At 39.9% G+C, this 22,166-nt stretch overlaps 2 protein-coding genes across 2 annotated transcripts in view; one reads left to right on the top strand and one right to left on the bottom strand.

Annotated features, from left to right (window-relative positions):
- Nucleotides 1–1,714, top strand: part of SCARA5 (scavenger receptor class A member 5) — a 137,375-nt gene extending 135,661 nt beyond the window's left edge. Inside the window, exon 9 of the mRNA XM_081944900.1 lies at nucleotides 1,078–1,714. Coding sequence (XP_081801026.1) covers nucleotides 1,078–1,214 — 137 coding nt within the window. The 3' untranslated portion in view covers nucleotides 1,215–1,714. The remainder of the gene's footprint in view (nucleotides 1–1,077) is intronic.
- A 4,658-nt stretch (nucleotides 1,715–6,372) lies between these two features.
- LOC309387457 (uncharacterized protein) lies at nucleotides 6,373–19,477 on the bottom strand (the record flags this gene model as incomplete). Its single annotated transcript, XM_081943938.1, has 8 exons — nucleotides 19,448–19,477; nucleotides 14,544–14,629; nucleotides 13,522–13,549; nucleotides 12,129–12,170; nucleotides 11,009–11,036; nucleotides 9,529–9,556; nucleotides 9,351–9,429; nucleotides 6,373–6,867 (listed from the first exon to the last, which is right to left on the bottom strand). Exons 2-8 carry the CDS (start codon nucleotides 14,624–14,626, stop codon nucleotides 6,373–6,375), a joined length of 783 nt encoding a protein of 260 aa, XP_081800064.1. The 5' UTR covers nucleotides 14,627–14,629; nucleotides 19,448–19,477.
- Between the last annotated feature and the right edge of the window lie 2,689 nt (nucleotides 19,478–22,166).

Here is a 22,166-nt window from a genome sequence, read left to right as displayed (position 1 = left end):
ATAACTAAATCCCCTATTCCCAGATCACTCGTCCACTGTTCAGATACAAAAATGAGGTCCAGTGTGTGGCCCCCTTCGTGAGTGGGGCCCTGCACTAATTGGGTCAGGTCCATGGCCGTCATGGAAGCCATGAACTCCCGAGCCACCTCGGAAGCCGCTCCCGTTGACGGCAAGTTGAAGTCCCCCATGACCAAAAGTCTGGGAGTCTCAACTGCCGTCGCTGAGATTAGCTCGAGGAGCTCGGGCAGGGCTGCTGATGCATAGCGAGGAGCCAAGTATACAATCAGCAAGCCCCACTGCCTCCCTGGGCCCCAACTCACACCAAGGGACTCACACCCGGGTATCTGAGGAACAGTGAACTCCCTCGGCTCCAAACATTCCCGCATAACCACCGCCACCCCACCACCCTTACCCAGGGCCCGAGGCTGATGGAATGCTCGAAAACCCGGTGGGCACATTTCCACGAGGGGTAAACCACCCTCGTGGCCCAACCAGGTCTCCGTTATCCCAGCAAGGTCTAGCTCCCCCTCCGAGATCAACTCATTAATGAGGGGGGCCTTGTTGGTGACAGACCTTGCGTTGCAAAGCATCAGCCGCAGGCCCTGGCTCTGTTTAAGAAGATGTTGGATAGCTATTTGTCTGAAACGGTATAGGGTTTCCTGCCTAGGCAGGGGGTTGGACTAGAAGACCTCCAAGGTCCCTTCCAACTCTACTATTGTATTGTATTGTATTGTATTGTATTGTATTGTATTGTATTGTATTGTATTGTATTGTATTGTATTGTATTGTATTGTAAAATAAACTATCCAAGTTAAATATAAAAGTAGCTGCCCAATCATGAAACACCCCAGAATGCTCTAACTTTCAATGCCCAGTCAAAGTGTATATGTGTGCGTGTGTGTGTATGAATGAATAATTGAAAGTGATTGAAGTCCACATGCCTTAAAGTTGCGAGAAACAGAGATCTAGGTGTTCAAAAGGGTGAATGTTCTCATAGCTATTGCAATATGATGCAAAAATGGAAACTCATTAACTGTTGCGCTGTAACCTATTGAGTCTATTCAATTCTTCTTCCAGGGAAAGGACGGATCTGGATGGATGATGTGGCCTGCAAGGGAACGGAGGACAGTCTTCTCCAATGTAGCTTTTCCAGCTGGGGAAAAACAAACTGTGGGCATGCTGAAGATGCTGGAGTGAAGTGCTTGAGGCAGTGATAGGACAAATTTGACAACCAAAGAGTGAACAAAGGACTTACTGGAGAAGAAACTATGAGACTTCAGAGGTTGCTAGCAGATACTGTGCTTTCTTATTGCCAATGCTATCAAAAAGGAACGGCCAAACTTCTGCTTTTATATGTCTCAGGAGCTACAGTAGAAACTACTGTAATTTTTCTATCCAGCCTGTAACGCTACCGGGGGAAGTGCCATTTCATCCTTTTCCAACTTATATCGTCCACCTTTCCTAATGTAGACAACAAAGTTACAGGAAGCCATTTAAGCCTTCCATTTGTTACATAGAATTTGAATAGCAAAGAGTTGCTGAACATATTATTGCAAGCTGTATGTGATGCAGCCATCAAACCAGGAGACAGCTCCCCGGCTGAAGATATGTTATACAGGAAGAAGCTGAGCAGCTACTGACGTAATAACCTGTTTGCTTAGCAAGCTGATGATTGTTGCATTCTGAATAATAAAAATATCTGAGATGTTCTGTATTTCTCTGTGTTGCACAACAAAAAAATGTTCTTCCTTTTACAAATCTATATAGGATAGGAGGGGGCCTACCTATAATAATAATAATAATAATATTTAATGCTTCTAGACCGCCCCCTCTCCCGAAAGGGACTCGGGGCGGTGTACAGTTCATACAAAATATAACAAGATACAATAAAATTAAATATGTACAGTTGACAGTTGACATGGAGGAGGTTAAAATGCCGTTAAAAGAACTGTACAAAGCAGATATAAAATAAATTCAAACCCCTAAAAACAAATACAGTAAATTAAAAACCCCTAAAATAACCAGATATAATACATTTGCCAGGAGGGACAGTTGAATTATGCCAGGCCTGCTAATCGAAACAGTGTGGTACTTAGCATAACAGTAAGAGCTGTACTGTAATTATAAAATACAGGGATGGAGCCCTTGGGTTTTGTGTATATGCTGAAATGTACAATTCTTTTGTCAGGGAAAAAAATGGTAGATCGTGCTGATAGAACATGTATCACGAATTGCGCGATATTTGCGATACAGTGGCAGTGTACATGAGCTCAAAACAATGGCAGTGGCCTGTGGAAACGGGCTCCCAGAAGTCGTTTTCCATAGAAAATGCAGAATTATACAGAGCCTAGAATAGAAATCAGTCTATCACATTTAATAACAAACTTCCGTGCTCTTGAACACTCTCTTTTAATAAGAAAAATTACATGCATTCAACTAATTTCAGAGTCAATTTATCACTGATTCCTCAGACACATTTTCATGCAACCCTTCTTCCCAAATCTTTCAGAATAGGTTATAAAGCAGAAAGTGGTAATAGACAATTTGAAATTTTGAAACAGAAAAGCCTGTTCAACCCTTGCAAAAAATTTGCAAATGTCAACCTTAGACATGTGTAGCTAAGAGAGCTATTCTACTGTTTCAGAACAGAGAGTTATTCTACTGTTCCTTTCTTAAAATGTTGAAGCTTAGATGTTTTAAACGCTCTGTTGTATTGTTTAAGATCTAGTGATACTATGAAAACTGTATCTGCTGCCAAGAGTTCACTCTACAGCTTGGTGCCTTGGAGATGTGTAGATGTGATGTGCAGACTAAGCATGGCTGGCGGAGAATTCTGGGAGTTCAAATCAATCTTCAAGCCAAGAAGGTTAAAAATCACTCTTGTATAGAAACTCAGCAGCATGGTGACTTAGGCCTCAGGCTAGTATCACTATTTGATACAAAATTATGAACGGAAGAAGTTTATTAAACAAACTGGTTAAATCAATGAATAAAAGTATTTCTTTCAAACTGAAGAAGATTGCTTTAAAAATACAAGTTTGGAGTGTGTTGCACGTCTGCAAATAATTGAAGTTCTTTGTGGTTTTTCACTTTAATTTCAGCAATCCCTTACAGCAGGGGTGTCCAAACTTGGGAACTTTAAGACTTGTGGACTTCAACTCCCAGAATTCCCCAGCCAGCCATGCTGGGGAATTTTGGGAGTTGCTGGCTGGTGAATTCTGGGAGTTGAAGTCCACAAGTCTTAAAGTTCCCAAGTTTGGACACCCCTGCCTTACAGCAAATAATGGACAATAGTTGTGCTTTACCTCAAGGGTCTCTTAAGGTTTCTGGTTTCCAGGATGTTTAAAATGTTTAAATGTTTGCTTATGTTCTTTCTAGTCATAGATTGCTTCAGACTTTCTAAAAGTGGACTCTAAAAAACTTGTTTTTGTCAGCTATCTGCTCTGGGTTTCAAGATTTTTCCCAGTGGTGAGTTCCATAACCTGGAAGTTTTGGGTTTTCCTTAACCATCAGTTGTGTTTCATTTGGCCATCAACTCTGATCTTCCTCCAAATTGTTTCTGTTTTTCTCAAGTCTCTTTCTTACAATAGGTTAAGTAAACACTTTAAATAGGTTAAGTAAAACGGAGTGATATGAAGCAGAGGTGTGTTGTTGCTGGTTCAGCTGGGATCGGGCAAACCAGTAGTAGCGGCTGTGGGAGGCTCTGCCCACCCGCCTGGAAGTTTCTGTGCATGTGCAGAAGCGTTGTGCACGTGCCCGAACCGGTAGTAGAAAAATTGGCAACCCACCTCTGATATGTAGAGAAGATACCATATAATATGGCTGTCTCTATCGTTTTCCCCTAACCTTTCTGTAAAACAACCAAGATGTCCAGTGCAAGGAAAGTAAATTGAGTTTGCATAGGAAAAGAAGCAGGAGGAGAAGAGACACCATTGCTCTGACGCAACTGCTCTGGTGCAGTTCCTTCTCCTCTATTTCTTGGTAGTAGTTTGCTAGTGATTGAACTTGTAAGGCCCAGCTCAGCTTTCAAGATATTTCCATCCTGAACATTGCCACCTGCTGGACATTCAGTAAATTAAAAAGGCTTCAAGATGTAATTGTTCATTCTCTGCTACTTCAGATCTGGAGACAGGAGGCTTAAGCGACGCAACTGTTGAAGGTGTTGGCACAAACAGACTGCATCATCAACCCATCCCCTGAAGCGCAAATTAAGAATTGAGCTTGTTTTTTAAGATAACTGGTCTTGATTAGAGAAGGGGACGGAGCGCTGTTTGGCTGGAAGATGTAGCCTTTTGTTAAGATAAACAACTGATGCTTTTATGAAATGCAGAGCAAAACAGGGCCTGGGGTTTTATAAACATTTTTGCAACCTTTGTCCCCCATGGAAGCTAAAAGTTTGGAAAGATTCACAGGGTGAGTTTTGGATTAAAAAAAAAACGTTTTGCGCTACAACACAGAATTGTAGATTTTTACCGTCTCTCAGTGTTTGTATTACACCAGGGCGTCTTCAACCTTGGCAACTTTAAGCCTGGAGGACTTCAACTCCTAGAATTCCCTAGCCATCTTTGCTGGTTGGGGAATTCTGGGAGTTGAAGTCCTCCAGGCTTAAAGTTGCCACGGTTGGAGACTCTTGTTGTAGACCATAGCATAGTTTGAAACAGCTTTCTCAAAAGTGTCTTTCATTCCTGAATTATTTTAAATATAATTTACATTATCATTTTTTCAATGTGAGCTGGTGAAGAATTGAATCATTCCATGTAGGCTGCTGAAATGCATCCCAGTTGGGTGGCCAACACATTTAAATAAATAATAATACAGACATACATATTTATAAAAACCATTACATACAGATAATGGGGAGGGAACATGACTACTTAATCTCTGTAAGTTCATTATATCCAGGGGTGGGTTGCTGCCGGCATTACTGACGGTTCAGTGCAGGCGCAATTTTGCGTGCACGTACCCGCTTCGCGGGTGCACATGCCTGACACGCCCATAAATAGGTCTGTGCAAGCGTAGAACATTTAAAAATGAAACAAACCTTCTGCGCCAACCAGGGAACCGGTTTGGAGGTGTGGCAGGCCTGGGTTGCTGGCAGTTCCAGCAACACAGGCCGGCAAACCAGTACTTGTTTGGCTGAACCGGGCTGAACCACTAAGAACCCACCACTGATTATAACATCTGAAAAATAGAAGCACTATTACGAACTGTGGGAAGTTCTATAGGGAAAGGCTATAGCTAAAATCATGAAATCACATGACTGGAAAGGACCTTGGAGGTATTCTAGTCCAGTCCCCTGGCCAGGAAGGACTCCTAACAGCAGTGATGGCAAACCTTTTTTGGCTGCCGTGCCAAAAGCGGGGGGAGCACAGGAGGGGTCGTGCGCCAGCGTGCCACACCTATAATGCTATGCGTGCACGCCCCCCAGTGTATGACACACACACACCACTTTTGCCACAGTTTTTTCACCTTCCCCAGGCTCCAGAGGCTTTCTAGGACCTGGGGAGGGTGAAAACGGTCTCCCCACTCCCTCCGGAGGCCCTCCGGAGGCCTCAGGAGCTTCCCTGAAGCCTCTGGAGGGCAAAAAAAAGGGACCTACGGGGAACCCGGAAGTTCGGGAATGGTGACTTCTGGTTTGTTTGTAGGGCCAATTTTCGACCTCCGGAGCCTTCAGGGGCCTTCAGGAGGCTTCCCTAAAGGCTCTAGAGGGCAAAAAACGGTCCTACGAGCAAACCGGAAGTCCGCTCCCAAACTTCCGGTTTGCCAGTAGGGCTGGTTTTTCGTACTTTGGAGGCTTCGAGGAAGTTTCCAAGGGCGAAAAAAGGCCTCAAAAGAAGGCCAAAGTCAGCTGGCCAGCGCACAGCACTGGCCAGCTGACAGGGCATCACCTCACGTGCCATGACAAATGGCTCCACATGCCACCTGTGGCAAGCGTGCCATAGGTTCACCATCACGGCCTTATAGCATCCTTGACAAATGTTTGTTAATTTTTGTTGAAAACCTCCAGCAATGGAGCACCCACCAATTCTGGGAAGCAAGCTATCCCACTAATTAATTGTTCTCAATGTCAGGAAATTCCTCCTTATTTCCAGGTTGGATCTCCCCCTGACAAGCTCCGCCCGTTGCTTCTTTTTCTGTCCTTGGGTGCTTTGGATAATAAATCGACACCTTCTGTCCTGTGACGGCCCTTCAAGTATTGGAAGACTGCTATCCTGTCTCCCTTCAACCTTGTCTTCATTAGGCTAAACATACCTATGAAATGAATCAGGGGGTCCATGGTTCAAACAAAATTTGTTTTTAATTCTGCACGCTTCCTCAAATGACATTAACTATCAAGCCACCCCACCCAGCCCTGCTTCCTTCTTTCCTGCTTTATCGGGTGCTACTCAGAGTCTCTGGTTCAGAGTGGATGAGATCACTTTGGGTCTCATATTCACTGTGGCGCTCGTGTTGGCCATGATGGTGGTGGTGGTGGTGATGATGGCACCGGCATTCCCCATGACTCCGATGGCTTCGATGATACTTCTCCTTGTTGTTCCGGCGAATTTTGCTATCAGTGAAAGCAGCCACTTGGATGGCCTCTGCTACTGCCATGGCCTTCCGAGCTTGGGCACAATCATATTCTGCCTCTGCAGCTTGCTGGTAGGCTAAACTAGCAACTTTGGAGACATAGGACAATAGGTTGTCCTCCCGAGACTGAGCTGCTTCCGCCGATTCTTTAGCTTCTTCAGCTATCTTATGAGCTTCTAAGGTTTCTTTCTTAGCCTCTGCAGCCTCTATTTTAGCATGGGCTACTTCCAGCTTGGCCTGGATGGTTTCAGTAAGAGCCTTAGTAGTTTCTTTCCTGGATTCAGGGTCCTTAAATCTCTGGAGAAGAAACACAAGAGCAAACAACTCAGGAGAAGATACTTTGTTCACAAATTCTTCATCCCTCTTATTCACGCAGAAACAGCTCCTATCACAACTAAGGGTGGTGCTTTCATTCCCTTTCAAATCTAAAACAAATGTATTAAGCAAATAGCAATAGCACTTAGACTTATGTATCGCATCATAATGCTTTACTACACTCTCTTAGCGGTTTACAGAGTCATCATATTGCCCCCAACAATCTGGCTCCTCATTTTATCCATCTTGGTCAGGATCGAACTCTTGGCAGTGGGCAGGATGCATTTTAACCACTATGCCATCACTTCTAATATGGGGAGCTTATGCAGGACACCTTCAACACAGATAAAAAAAACCCACTTAGCTTTATGGCAGACATTTATGTCCTCATAACCATGCTGAATCCACTTGACATTCACCATTCAACTACCCAGAATTTCACCTAGGTTTGGGTTAAATATTTGAATTGATGACTGAAATGTATGGAGGATTAAAGCAAATCCTCCAAAAACAAGGTTACTGTTAGGTTAGGGGTTAATCTAATAATTGCTTTGGAGAGGAGAGGAATTGGGGGAGTGGATTATTTTTAAATTATGAACTTCCTGGTCAAAAGCCACATCATCCATTTTACACCTCCCCAAACCTGATACAAAGTGGTATATCCGAAGGCACTGATTTTTTTTGTCTATTATATTTTGTTTCATATAATTCCTTTGATGTTAATGAGGATAAGATTAACTGCTTAAATTGAGCACCAAGATCAGGGAGTTGGGGGAGTAGCTGCAAATACCACCAAGCAATATGGAATATAATGGGTGAAAAATGGATCCTGGGATTTAAAATAGAGTAATACATGTCATTTGAGAACTAAAAATAAAAAAGGTGGGCTGAAGGAAAGTGGGACTTTCTGTAATATCTTTTCTCCCTGGGCTAGAGTATGTGTATCTGTGTGTGTTTGTATATATCATTCTGGATCTTTCGATCTTGCTAAATCAGAGGGGGTATTCAGCAGGTTCTGACCAGTTCTGGAGAACCGGTAGTGGAAATGTTGAATAATTCGGAGAACCGATAAATACCACCTCTGAGTGGCCCCACCCCCATCTATTCTCTGCCTCCTGGGTCCCAACTGATCAGGAGAAAATGGGGATTTTGCAGTAACCTTCCCCTGAAGTGGGGAGGGAATGGAGATTTTGCAGTATCCTTCCCCTGGAGTTGGGAGGGAATGAAGATTTTGCAGTAACCTTCCCCTGAAGTGAGGAGGGAATGGAGATTTTGCGGTATCCTTCCCCTGCCATGTCCACCAAGCCATGCTCATAGAACAGGTAGTTAAAATGTTTGAATCCCGTCACTGTACTAAATCCTTCCTTCTGCTGAGCATGCAGACCCTCCTCCATGGACAGCATATTCCCCAGTACAGCCCTCATTGTTCCTCCAGAGTACACTAAATCCACTGAGATCGAGGATGGGATATTTGAAGGAATCACCTATCACTCTCAAAAAGGAAAGGACCAAAGAGATATCTTTGTGTGTGGCTCCTGAGGAAGAGATGAAAAATCCAAGCAAACAAATAAAGATTCCTGCATTGGCAAAAGGGGAGGGAAGGAGGCTGATGTGTGTGCCAGACTGCAAAACTATTATTTCTTTTCATTTCTTCTCAATGTTTATGCTCCATTTTGGGGAGTTTGTATAATGTGCTCTAAAACAAAGAGCGTTTTAGAGCAGTTGTGTTGAGTGGGAGACAAAGAAAGTTTGATTGATGCGAGCCACATCACTTATTGAAGCAGAAAACTGCAATTAATGGTTTAGAGTACATGTGTCAAACGCATGGTGTCACATTGCCATCTCGTGACATATTGCAACGCTTCCCCCCTTCATGGCGCTGGGGTGGGCGTGGTCTGCACGTAATGCATTTGACCCATGGGCTGCCAGTTTGACACCCCTCGTTTAAAGCAAGGGTGAGGGACTGTTGCTCTTTTATGATTTGTGGTGTTCAACTGCCAGAATTCCTGAGCAGAGGGAATTCTGGGAGTTGAAGTCCACAAGTCATAAAAGGGTCATTGTTGCCCACCTCTGTTTTAGAGCATCTGTCTTGAAATCAGATCCTTTCAAGAGGGGATTAGGGGCAGGGGTGAAATCCAGCATCTTCTAACAGGTTCTGGAGAACCAGTAGCGGAAATTTTGAGTAGTTCGGAGAACAGGCAAATACTACCTCTGGCTGGCCCCAGACTGGGGTGGGAATGGAGATTTTGCAGTATCCTTTCCCTGCCACGCCCACCAAGCCACACCCACCAGGCCAGGCCATGCCTACCAAGCCACGCCCACAGAACTGGTAGTAAAAAAAATGAATTTTGCCACTGGTTAGTGGGCATAAGTGTGTTGTCCCAAGATATTCTACAAACATGAGGCATAAATGAACAAGAAGAAAAAATTGAAGACAAACGGGCATCTTGATTCAAAAAGCTCACCAGTTGTTCTCGGGCTTCTTTCAGAAATGCAATTTCAGTCAACAGAGTCCCAATTTCAGAGACAAGTTTATCCTTGGACCTTAAAAAAAAACAGAGAGAGAAGGGGAAAAGAACACTTGATGCCTGCTGTTTCTCAGAGATTCACCTCTTGGGTTGTAGATTTGCTACTGGCACTGACCTCTTGCAGTCATCCACGTTGTCTTTCTCTGGAAGGAAAAAGTCTCCATCAGTCAAAACTCATGGCTTTGTTTAAACTGCATTGCTTTTGAGTTTTCATCAAAGGTAGATGATTTCCCTAAATCAGTTTTTTCCAGTGTTTATTGAGTGCGGTAGGGGTTCCCCACTGCATTTATGATTTAGTATCTAAATTAGTACCATGTTTCCCCAAAAAATAAGACAGGGTCTTATTTTCTTTTGACTCCTGAAATAAGTGCTTGGCCTTATTTTCAGGGAGGTCTTATTATTTTTGAGGTGCAGGAGGCCTCTTAACCTCGCCCTGCGGCCCACAGATCAGCTGATCCAGGGGGGGGGAGTAGAAGTTCTGTCTCTGTTTCTGGCAAACACTTGCCAGCCTTAGCATCACTGAGCCTGCTGCTCTTTTTGCAGCCACTACTAAGAGAAGGGGCGCTGTAGCTAGGGTTTGTGGGAGCGGCTTCCGCAAGGCTGTTTCATGTGGATGGCAGGTGCATGTGGGGCACATGGACATGTTCCCCCCTCCCCCCCAGAAAATGGCAGGGATTGGCTATGCATGCATTTAAATATTTTAGGGGAGGGCTTATTTTTGGGGTGGGGGCTTATTTTAGTGCATGCACTAAAAAAACCGATTGGGCTTATTGTCCGGGGAGGTCTTATTTTCGGGGAAACAGGATATCATTTAGTATCAAATATCACAAATATCATAAATGTGATATTTAGTACTGCATATATGGAAATTATCTTTTCATAAATTGGCTGTCCTAATGGGTAAAGCCAAACACAAAACACCAGTTTATCTGAAGCAGGCTGAAAGACTGCAACTTGCCACCTTATTGGGCATCTTTGGGATATTCACTTATCAATCCTGTCATACCTCTCTTTTATTTTTGGTGAAGGCATCTGTTTCTTTCCAGCAGCATTGGATTGTGTCAACCTGTTATTTTTTTTAGTTTCTAAAAAGTAATGGTTCTTAGTTCTCATTTGAAATTGTGGAAATAAAATTGATTGTGGAGAGGGTGGTATTTTGCTGCAGGCCAGATTCTTTTCTAATATTTTTCTTTGCAAGCAAAATGATACTTTAAAATAATAATAAAAAATGGAGTGTGGAAAAACCTGTGGGAGGCCAAAGTGGGGGTGTGAGGAGTTCATAAACATATTGTTGGTAATAGTTGCGACACTGAAGATCCAAACAAGAAGTGAACAATTACTAAATAATAGCATAATGAAGGGTCGACCCAATATCCAATTTCCAAGAAGATAAGTCTAAGTACTTGGCCTACTAATGCTTGGAACTAATTTCTGAGTTGTCCAATAGTCAATGGTCATTTACATGAAATACAATAAAATTGATTGTAAAACATTTAGCTGATTATGGGGTTGACTGTTTTATGAACAGTTGAAAACATCAAGTTTATGCCTGAAGGTGTATTTTTTAATGGAATCAAAATAGAGGAAAGCTTTACCCTTATTCTGTTGCTTCAGGAGGACAACCTATAAAAGAGACACACATGTTTCATCCAGATGGCTTTTCCTGTTACACTGGACATTGCCATCTCTGACAATAGACCAACTAGTAATATACAACCTACCCAGCCACTCCACTCACTTTGGATTTTGATTTGCCAAACTGACAGAATAAAATAAACAAAAATAATAGGTTGCTTAATCCTACTTCCTTATTGTCTCTCACATATATATTTTAGGTACAACAGTAGTGTGTGTGTGTGTGTGTGTGTGTGTGTGTGTGTGTGTGTATGTATGTATGTATGCATGCATGCAATATTACAATCCTGCTTTTTCTGTAGGGATTCAAAGTGATGTACATAGGATTTCTCCTCATTATCTTTAAACATTATCTTTAGTTCTCTGAGCTAAGATCTTAGGAGGTTCTTCCTCCTCCTCTTCCCCCTCCTCTATTGACAAAAGTTCTGCTAGCTTTCTCTTCCAACCCAAGTCAAAGCAATGATGATAAATCTCCCTCCCTCCCTTTCCCTTTTTGCCCACTGGTACTCACATCAGATAGGAAAGTCTGAAGTATTAATAGGGGTCAATCTGAAGGGCATAACACATGTCCTCAAAGACCCACCCCAAAAATGAAAGCAACTACTTCTTATTTTCATAGGCTAGGTGGCAAATGTAAAGAAGCAGCGGTTATGGTAAATATAATTTGAACATAAAGCCAAGTGATCACCATGATCAGAGTAGATGAAAAGTTTGAGACACACAAAGGAATCCAGCTTCTTTCCATAAAGGAAGTTAGTTTCTTTTCCAACCAATTTCAGTATAAGAAGAGTTTAAGGAGGAGCCCTTACTCAGGAAGGAAGACGTTCATTTATTCCTTGGATTGCTGTGTTTTTTATAATGTTTGCAAATTATACATTGTTACATCCTCCCCCCCACACACACCATACTCTCTGCTCATTTTATTATATATAGAATAAAACAACAAAAGGAGGGGGATGGAAGTCATAGAAGATGGGGATAAGACTGTATGTTTGTTTCAGTTCAATTACACAGGTTTAGTTTCAGTAAGGGAACATAAGCACTATGTCTTGCATTAGCTTACAGAAGAACAACACTTACAGCATTTTTCAACTGTTGGTTTTCTACCAGTACCTTCTTCAACTGAAAGATAACAGAGAAAATACAATGTGAGCCATTTCTGGAGGCTTTTATCTTTTTCCCCCCTTTCCCCTGGTCGCCTTCTGTTAAAGCTGTGAGAACTCTACCAGCTGAACTGTGGAGAAAGAGCTTGTTGCCAGAGGTGCAACCAGAGCTGCAAATGGCCCCTTGCTTTCCAGATGATTTACTTACCCACACAACTTAGCCCTGTTTTTACCTGGGCTGGATTGGTACCCAAAACACAGTCCCATAATGGTGCCCTTCCATTGTTTAACTTACAAGACACTAAAACTCAATAAATGCTGAAGGAGAATTAAGAGATTAAAAAAAATCACTTCTAAATTTAACTTTTTAATGAATTATTGAATACTAAACAGCAGTAAGAAATGTCCGCAAATTATTTAACCTATAATTAGGTAGATAGAAAAATGCAAATTCTAAACACTTTTAATGCATTTTAATACGATTGTTATAAGGGAAAAATTCAAATACAAAAATTTAAAGTTGAGGTTGGCAGAGAAAGAGGTAAGGGTGAGGGTGGAAAGTGCCCCCACTTTCCTTGGTACCCTAAGCGCAGGCCAGGGTTTGACCCACCCGCTTTGTCTCCTCTTCTTGTTTATAAGGAACACAGATCAACAGTGAAATCAACCTGTTCTATCTTTCCCAAAGAACTACGGTAAGCCCTTACTTCATGGGATGCCTTAATCTAACTTTAGGTGCTACTGTGAATATAAATCAGGAACCCAGAACTTTCATTGGCTTTAAAGGCTCTTCAGGCTATGCATGACATGTCAAGAAACAAGCTCATTATATGGCAGGGTTAGGACCCATTTAAAGAGGTCAAGTAAGTGCCTCAAGCTTCTAAAATACCAACCCTTCCAGAAGTTTAAAAAAATGCCTGTGGGGAATAGGACTCTGCAGACCACAAATAATATACCAGTGAATTGCATGTTGTGCAAGAACAACCATGTTGGATACTGTATATGCTTGGCTGGGCTTAGTTGGAACAGAAGTAGTATTCAGCAGGTTCTGACCAGTTCTGGAGAACTGATAGCGGAAATTTTGAGTAGTTCAGAGACCCATTTAATACCACCTCTGACTGGCCCTGCCCCCATCTATTCTCTGCCTCCTGAGTCCCAGCTGATCAGGAGAAATGGGGATTTTGCAGTAACCTTTCCCTGCCATGCCCACCAAACCATGCCATGCCACACCCATAGAACTGGTAGTAAAAAAAATTGAATCCCACCACTGAGTTGGAACAATGGTCCTATTTAACAGAAGGCAGCCAGATGCACCCAGAGAACTGTGTCCTAAAATGCTTGTATTTAAAATAAAATATGAAGTCTGCACTTACCAAACACTCCATTTTCATTGCCTTTTCTCTGGGGGATAAAATATTCAAGTCATTAAAAGAGGACATCAATCATCAGGATAAAGTTTCTCCTACCTTTTAGCTTCTTCCCTTCTGCTAAGATTTGAATGTCGAGGAGTTTTTAAAAGTTTTGCTGCTAATACAACATTCATACTGCCCTTCTGCAAAAATGTATATTCCACAATAGCAGATTAAAAAAGGTGATCCAATAAGCCCGTTAAAAAGTAATATATGGCAATGGCTAGGGAGGGTCAAATAAGTCCAGTTTCTTTCAGTGTCTCATTTTTACTATAGTATTGGCTTTGGTTTCACTTTGTTTCTCATGTTTTCATTGATTCATTTGCCCTAGACCATAATAACTTAATTTGCAAAGGTTTAGTAGTGCTCTATTTCCCTGCAACGTTTTCAAAGTCAAGATTCATCCTGGAAAAATCCTCTATTCTTGGTACATCAAAAATTACGATATTGACTTGTTTGCTTGTTATATTTATATTCCATCTTGCCTTTGGAAGTTCAGGAGCCCTTCCACAACAGCTGTCCAGCAGGGTAAGCTTGCTGGTACAGATTGGCTGACCTCAAGTCAAATTAGTATGAAATTGATTTCCTAATTTTCCCACCCATCCATAATTAAATTGGTATTCCTTTTGGGGAAAAAAAGTTGAACATCAACCATATCCTTTGGATATCCTTGAATAAACATGATATCATACCAAAGAGTGGAGCTCCAAATTAACCTGTGGAAGATATCCCAGATTCAATGGTTATGTTCTCATATCATACATAATCTTGTTGCTCAATTCCCCATCTACTGAATTGTCAAATACACTGAATCAAAAAATAACAAAACCAGATGGATTTACACAACACATTTAACAGTGGATAATCTCACAAAATTTAACACTACAACCAGACTTCCATAGTGTGAGAGTGAGTCTTTGTTTTAGTGAAATACATTGAGTAAACACACTCAAATGAATCTTCTTGAATTAGCACCACATCCTTACCTCTCTGAGCTCTTAACACTAGTACTGCAGCTTTCTTGATCTTTGCTTGCATAGTCCATCTCTGGCTTGGACCGCCTGTCCATCCTCTATTAAGAAAAAATAGTTATCAACCATGTAAGAAGATTGTCTCTCAATTAAATTCCTCAAGATTCTTTTAAATAGTAGGTTGAATTTATGGTCTGCTAAAACAATGTAGTAGAGTAAGAATGTAGGAAACACTGTCAGTAAACCTAGAAGATCTTTGTGTTGTTAAATGGTGTCCATCAACCCAGCTACTTTAGAAAGAACAGTTTGAAGTACGTTCCCCTGCTGAACCTCTGTGCAAGTGTAAACCTCACATCTTCTACTTACATACAACACAAGCCTGTAACTATTGAACTTTGTCCTACTTTGATAGTCCAGCAAAATTTTAAATAAAGACCAATCCATGCAATTTGTAGAATCACATTTATTGGATTATGTTTAGTTACAGACAAAATAATTACTGTAGTCATTTAGATTGATGCTGTATTTCAGGATTTAGTGCAGGTCTTTCCCACTCACTCACTCGAGGAACCTATCAGCTGGAGACAAGGAATCACTGGGTGCTTATCTACTAGAGGGATGTGAAAGGTATGGTCCAGAGGCAACATGTAGCCCATTAGCTTTCTTTTGATGGTGGGCTAAGTGCACTTACTGAATGTTAATACAGTCCAATCTCAGCCTTTTCCTAGCTCTTTCTCCTGACATAGAAAACTAGGACAAAATTCAGGCAAGCCTTCTTAGGAGCTCTGCTAAACCCCTCCACCCTTTCCCCATATTTCATGAACACAAGCAGATGGGAACTGCCCCAGTCATTCTGTGTATTGTTGCTAGTATGGCATTGCTGTTAGAACCTAGATGACCTTCCCAGACGGTGAAAAAAAAGCTACAGGGAATTGGCAAAGAGTGTTTCAAGAAACCCTAGAACTGAAGACTTAAGTAGGAAGAGATTTTTTTGAAAAAATCCTGGAAAATTGTTTGTTTTGTTGCCAAGGGTACTACATGTAGACAGTCTGAATTTGCTTTGATTCGGAGGAGTTTGACCTTTTCGTAGTATTTACAGAGGGTGCAAAGCCAATGTTTTAGTGAGGATTTTTTCTCTGACACCAAAGTGGAAATTGTCTTAGAAGGTACAGTAGGGGGGACAAGGCAATTAAAAACTAAGATGAATTTGATTATTCAATTTTAATGGAATGTATATTAAATACATTGAATATGCTTACATCCTTATCTTTCACAGTTTTGCTTTATCATATTCAAAATTACAATTCATCAGCAACATTCAGAGACGCTCTCAAGAAATTGTACTTTTGCTTTAAAAGTACTATCATTGGTGCTTCGTTCTCACTGTCAGGTTTCCCTCTACTTATTTTTTATTTTGCCTTCGACATGTTATAATACGGTATGAGATTTTGCTTATTTTGTTTATTTCTTTAGCTACACATTTAGAACAGGACTTTGCCACTTGCTATTTTACTTATGGCTTTCTCCATGATGGCCTCAGCAGCCTCAAAGAGCTGGAGAAGCTTCTTGAAGGAGAAGTGAAATGTCTTCAAAGAAAAATCAGAAAGTCCAGTTGCCTCTTGAAAAAGCACCATTGGGACCTCAATGGTCTTGTTTTCATATGAGAAAGCCATGTCAATTGTAAAGAGGAGAGACTGAATTTGTATAATGCTACTTACTATCTGTCTGCCTGCCTGTTCATCCATCCATCTAACTAAGTTTTGTTCAAATTATACTTACTTCAGATATATATATTTCTATTCCTGGAATTCTCAATAAAGGATATCTTAGATGGAAGATTTTGAGAGTTGTCCACCCATCTGGAAAGTGCCAGTGTCAAGGAAGGCTAGGTTTTACAAAAATGATGCTAAATGTTCTCAACTGCAGAGATTTATTATACCGTACATGAAAGCTTTCCCCCCTAACTCTCAGTTTGCTCGCTTGATTCAGCATAGCAAAGAAAAAAAAATCTGCAGTTTATTATGTATCTCATGTCTTGTCTTGACTGTAACATTAATACTGACAGATGTTGGTAAATTATCTGGATTCTGAAATTTGTTTACGTTTGGTTTCTAGGGTGACCACTTTTCCTTGCTTCAGCTTTCTCCCAACATGCTGCATAACTCCTTTTAAATATTTTTTACTGTTCCCCAAAGGAGTGACCAAGATATGTTTTCAGTCGTATTTGGTTTGTTTTGTAGAATTCAGCAATATAAAATTTCATAGCTTGGATGACAGCTTCCTTTCTCAAGATGAAGATATTATATCTCCATGGAAATTATGTAGCTGGATCTTACAGTGTGAAGTTACCTAACAGAATTGGACTTGGGCCTAAAAGTGGAGGCCGATTAGATTCAGTCTGAGAACATAAGACAAAAACAAAAACAAACCTTTCAAAAATAGAGCAATTTCCATGGTTCTTTGATATGGGAAAAATAATATACATTCTTGGTCACTTGGGTTGAATAATCCTCAAAAGTCCTAGCATTATGTTTTATAAGTGTGTGTGGGTGTTCCTTACCCTTAGTGCGTAAATCTCCTCTTACAACCATGGCATAAACCTAATGTTTTTAAGACTTAGATTCTCAGTTCTAATAGTTCAATATGCATTAAATCTCCTCTTAACAACCATGGCATATGTTAAATCTTTTTAAGGCTTAAATTCTCAACCGTAAAAAAACAACTCAAGAACAAGCCAATGTTATTGGTAGGAGAATAATTTTAATTGATGCCAACAGACATCTTCTGCTCTTGCTGTACTAATTTAAAAATGTCAGTCATTTCCTCTGTGAAAATTCTATGCAGGGTGAGAATTGATGAAGTTTCCTGTGCAGAATTGAAAATAAGCTATTCCTGTTTTTCATGGATACATGTTTCCTGTAAGATATAATGAAAGGCCTGTTGCATTCTCAACAGTTAGATTTCGGCAATTGACATAACAGGTTATTATTTTAAAAGCCTTGTTCTAATCTGATTATATTATATCCTTCAAAGAGTTTTGTAGTGGTAACATATATAATAAAGGATGAGCTCATTATGCATATGAAGAATTGCTCCAGATAATCCTATTAGAAAGATAGTTTGGAGGTTCACAACCTATTTAGATGATGTGCCCATAGACTTGTTAGGAATTTCATTAAGAAGATTAAGGGGGTGGGGGGAAGAATGACCTTATAAAACACAGTTTAATATAATACTAAGTATAACAATAATGCTGATTGATTTAACTATTGCTATGTTAACAGGTTTTTGTGACTAGATTCTTGCAAGATTTCATCAAGAACCAAACCTATTGGAATATACTCTTGAGATTATATGAAATAATTCAATCAACTGTAAACATTTACTTCTAAAATACTAAGTATATCTTTAGGAAGTTGTCCTGTTATGTTCAGTTGGGTTATTTAATTTTAGTTAACTGTATGAAGAAATAGAAGTCTTTGAAATATGAAAAAAATACAGATAGGGTTTTTTTTGGGGGAAAGGCCACATATTTGGAATTTTGATATTACTCTCAGAAAGGCTACTACTGCCAAAGTTGATGCCATGATAGGTGCCAGTTACAAAACCTGTTTAAAAGAGTGTAAAAATACATATGTTAGAGGCTATGTCTTTGCTTTGCAGTGTATGATCTTCCTTCCTTCCTTCCTTCCTTCCTTCCTTCCTTCCTTCCTTCCTTCCCTTCCTTCCTTCCTTCCCTTTCAACTCACCTTGAATCTTAATTTGGGTTCATCTTGTGAAAGCGGCAAACAAATTGGAGTGAAGAATGTGCAAGAGACAAAACATGGTTGCGAGTTGCTGTTTCGAAGAGGGCGGCGGTGGCGGGTTGCTGAAGAACACCGGGAAAAGTCTTCATAGCTCTTGTAAGGGATCATTTGGAAGGGACATCTTCACTCCAAAGTCATTTTTCTTTGAAGATTCTAGGCGGCAGTTAGTATCCATAGCAACATCTCAGGGATGACTGACCCTTATCATTCTATTACTGGAGAGGGAGGGATCACTTGATAGATCCTAAATATAAATGGACTGCTTGATTAATTCTAAAATCAAAGATGGAGAATGGAGAACTGGAATGTAGCCAAAAAAGCTTCAAAGCTTTTACGCCGAGCATACATGAAGTACCTCTGCTCTCTCCCAACTTAATTATTGTAAGTTGCTCAACACAGAGATTAAGTTGTACGTTTCATTTTTGGTTCCAAAGCTTACGCCTTTTCAGGTGATCTTTGAGTTAGATTAATAAAAAGACTGCCTTTATAATGGATTTTCAATTTCACCAAGTGTACCATTATTCAAAATTTCATACTAATGTTTTGGTGCATTTATTTACCAGTCTTCAAATATTCCCAGCTTCTTTCTCTTCAACAGCAAAATGAATCCACTGACAGTAAGTTTAGAAACATACGTTTTGAAAGAATCAATCAGAAGAGGATATGAATTCATTGGTTTCTCTCCCATGATGAATCAGTAAAAGGATTCAAGTGCCCCACATACATTTTCTTGGTTTCTTTAGCTTCAGCCCTCTTCCAATTTCGTTGTATTTAAGTACAATGACAATAAAGATTATACTTATACCAAGATACAAAACTGTATTAATAGCTGGCTTCCAATAGTGCTATTAATCTCTCTGTCGCTTTAAAAATACTGCAAACCTGTGGATGGAGACAATGAGTGTCTGCTTGAAAAATATTTGATTATTTTCTCACAAGTTACTGTTAATATAAATCAAGAAAAAAATGTGAAGAAGATATTATGGTGAATCATCCACCAAAATATTATGTTGAATTTTAACTGATGATTTCTGCCTAAACACACTTTTTTTTTGGGGGGGGGGAGTTATTACATAGGTAAAATGGTTAGAATGTAAGCTGAAAGACATCTACCTCCCTTGCTCCTTGTTGGCTTGCAAAATTTTGGAGTTGGATTCAGATTCCCTGGAATGTAAAGTGCAATCTGCAGGCATTTTTCAAGTAATTATTTTTCCTTGGATTATAATAATCTGTTTACATTTGATTTTGGCTGATCTTGAAAAACCAAGCAGGGTTAGCTCTGGAAACAACTTGGATGGGAGTCTATAGGAATCAACAGGAAATCCCAGGACTGTATGATAGATTGAAATGATGGAGGGATAGAGAGAATCCTGAAACAATGCAATAGCCAACTACTTCTATACCTTTGCGAAGAAAGTCTATGAAGTCTTCAAAATCTGAGATCAACTTGAAGAAAACTTTAACTTTACTTCTCCCTTTTAGGGTGTGTCAAATTTTTCAACTTTCAATTTCCAAATATTAGGGGTGCTCAAAAGTTGTGACGTGAGGATTGTATTTTGGTTACTTTAATATAACTTAGATAAGCTTGGTAAGTAACTACACAAATACTATATAACTGTTTAACATTTTGCTTCATTTGTCCACTTATATAAATGTATTCCTTTGGTTGCCTTTTGCTTAAACTGGCAGCCTTTCCTTAAAGTCTATGTAATCTCATTTTGCATTTTCTTCAGAACAGTGGTTTTTTTAGAGTTGGATCCTAGAAATTCTGGCTTCTCTTCTGGAATCACAGAGAGCACACTATATAAATACCATTTGTTAAGAAATTCAGTGGAAGAGAGCTATCATCTCTTTGTCAATGTATTGAACTAAATGATCCTTCATTTGCTCCAGCAGACCTTTTAAAAAATATTCTTAACAATCCCCCCCTCAATAATCTGGAACAGATTATAGTTATGTGTCAGACACTTAAATCTGGAAGAGCATCAAAGAACATCTTTTCATTGAAAGAATGACTAATCATGTACTTAATTTAATTTTAAAATAAATATATTCATTAAGTTTCCCCTTCATGCTGAATCCTACATTAATCAAGCAGGGTGGCTTTGCATAGCCCATTTTCTGCAAAACAAACAATAATGAAAGTCAAAATCAAATGTATTATGTTGTGCTAATGAAACTATTGATTTTTATGACTTAATTGAACAACTTGTTAAAGCAAATACATGAAGTCAGCGTCTGCAGTTTTTCTAAATGAGATCAGGACCTGCATAATGTACAGATAAGCTAGGATTGGCAAGTGGATGCATTTGTGATACTACTGTATTGAAAAAAATTCTGTTGTTGCTCAGAAGCCCAAATATAACATTTATACTATAGTCTGAAAATATCTTAGATCCTCTTCGCCAGTACAGAGAAAGAGTTTAAATCAGGGGTGAAATCCAGCAGGTCCTAACAAGCTCTGAGAACTGGTAGTGGAAATTTTGAGTAGTTTGGAGAATCAGCAATGCCACCTCTGGCTGGCCCCAGAGTGGGGTGGGAATGGAGATTTTGCAGTATCCTTCCCCTGCCATGCCCACCAGGCCACACCATGCCTACCAAGACACTCCCACAGAACCGGTAGTAAAAAAAAATTGAATTTCACCACTGGTTTAAATCCTTTGTCCCTCTTTTCATTCATGTAATCATTCCTTTACATCATTTCTTTATTGCTTCACCGGTGGTAGAATGGAAGATCTCTATTTCCCTTTTATGACTCGGTCTTAGCAAAATGTTGTAATAAGGATGTATGCTAGGCGTTAGAAATGAAGCTGTGCCTTACTTCTGAGATTACTACCAAGAGTATAACCATTTCAAGATACATCACACAAATTATCCCTTTAGTAGAGTAAGGATAAAAATCAGGAACCTTCACAGTTACCCAAATATGCACACATATACACATGCAGATTCCAGTTATGTTGTTCACATTACAATATCTATTTTCTGTTACTTTGCCTCCACAAATCATCATGCTTCTCAAAAAACCTGTCAAAATATTGTATTTTGATCTTTTAAGCTATATCTCCCAAATCCAGTCCTGTAGTTCCAACATAAGGGAAGGACACCAAGTTGGAGAAGGTTTACCAAGTTGTAGAAGGATGCGAGAAGCATCCTTCCCTAGGGGCAGATAATGTACTGCATATTGTCAGAATTGCATTAACTCTGGAGACAGTTATTATTATATTGTGACATGGAGAACAGAAAAAGAAATATAAAAATGAAAATGAATCTATTACCACAGGTGGCTTTTGGTTTATAGCTTGTTGAGATATCTTCAGTTCAGAATAGATTCACAAAACAGTCTCTTATCCAAACAATTTAGTACTCCAATCTGATATCTGAAGAGATGCTTGGCAACCTGTTCTAACTATGAATGACATCACACATAACATCATAAGGAGAGCAAAAGGGAAGGAAAGCTTACTGGCTTTCACACTAGGGCTGGGCAACCTCTGGTCCATAAACAAGTGGTCATCTCAGGTTGTTTGCATCCTTCTAAAACTTCCCAGTGATATAATTGTGCAAAACTCTCTACGACTTGGAAACTGAAAAAAAAGAGAGGTTTTTTTTGCCTGTCTATATCAAGGTTCTTCAAGGTGGTCAATATAGACCCCCAAGGATTGGAACCATTAAGGATTTGTGTTTGTTATAATAATAATTAATAGTACTATGAATTATAATAATAATTCATAGTACTATTAATTAAAGTAATATTATTTTCATATATCAGTGGTGGGATTCAAATTTTTTTACTACCAGATTTTACTACTTCTGTGGGCATGGCTTGGTG

Source organism: Natrix helvetica, assembly GCF_964273705.1.
Source record: "Natrix helvetica genome assembly, chromosome: 2".
In the NCBI taxonomy this organism is placed as follows: Eukaryota; Metazoa; Chordata; class Lepidosauria; order Squamata; family Natricidae; genus Natrix; species Natrix helvetica.
This window is presented reverse-complemented; position numbering and strand designations above follow the sequence as displayed.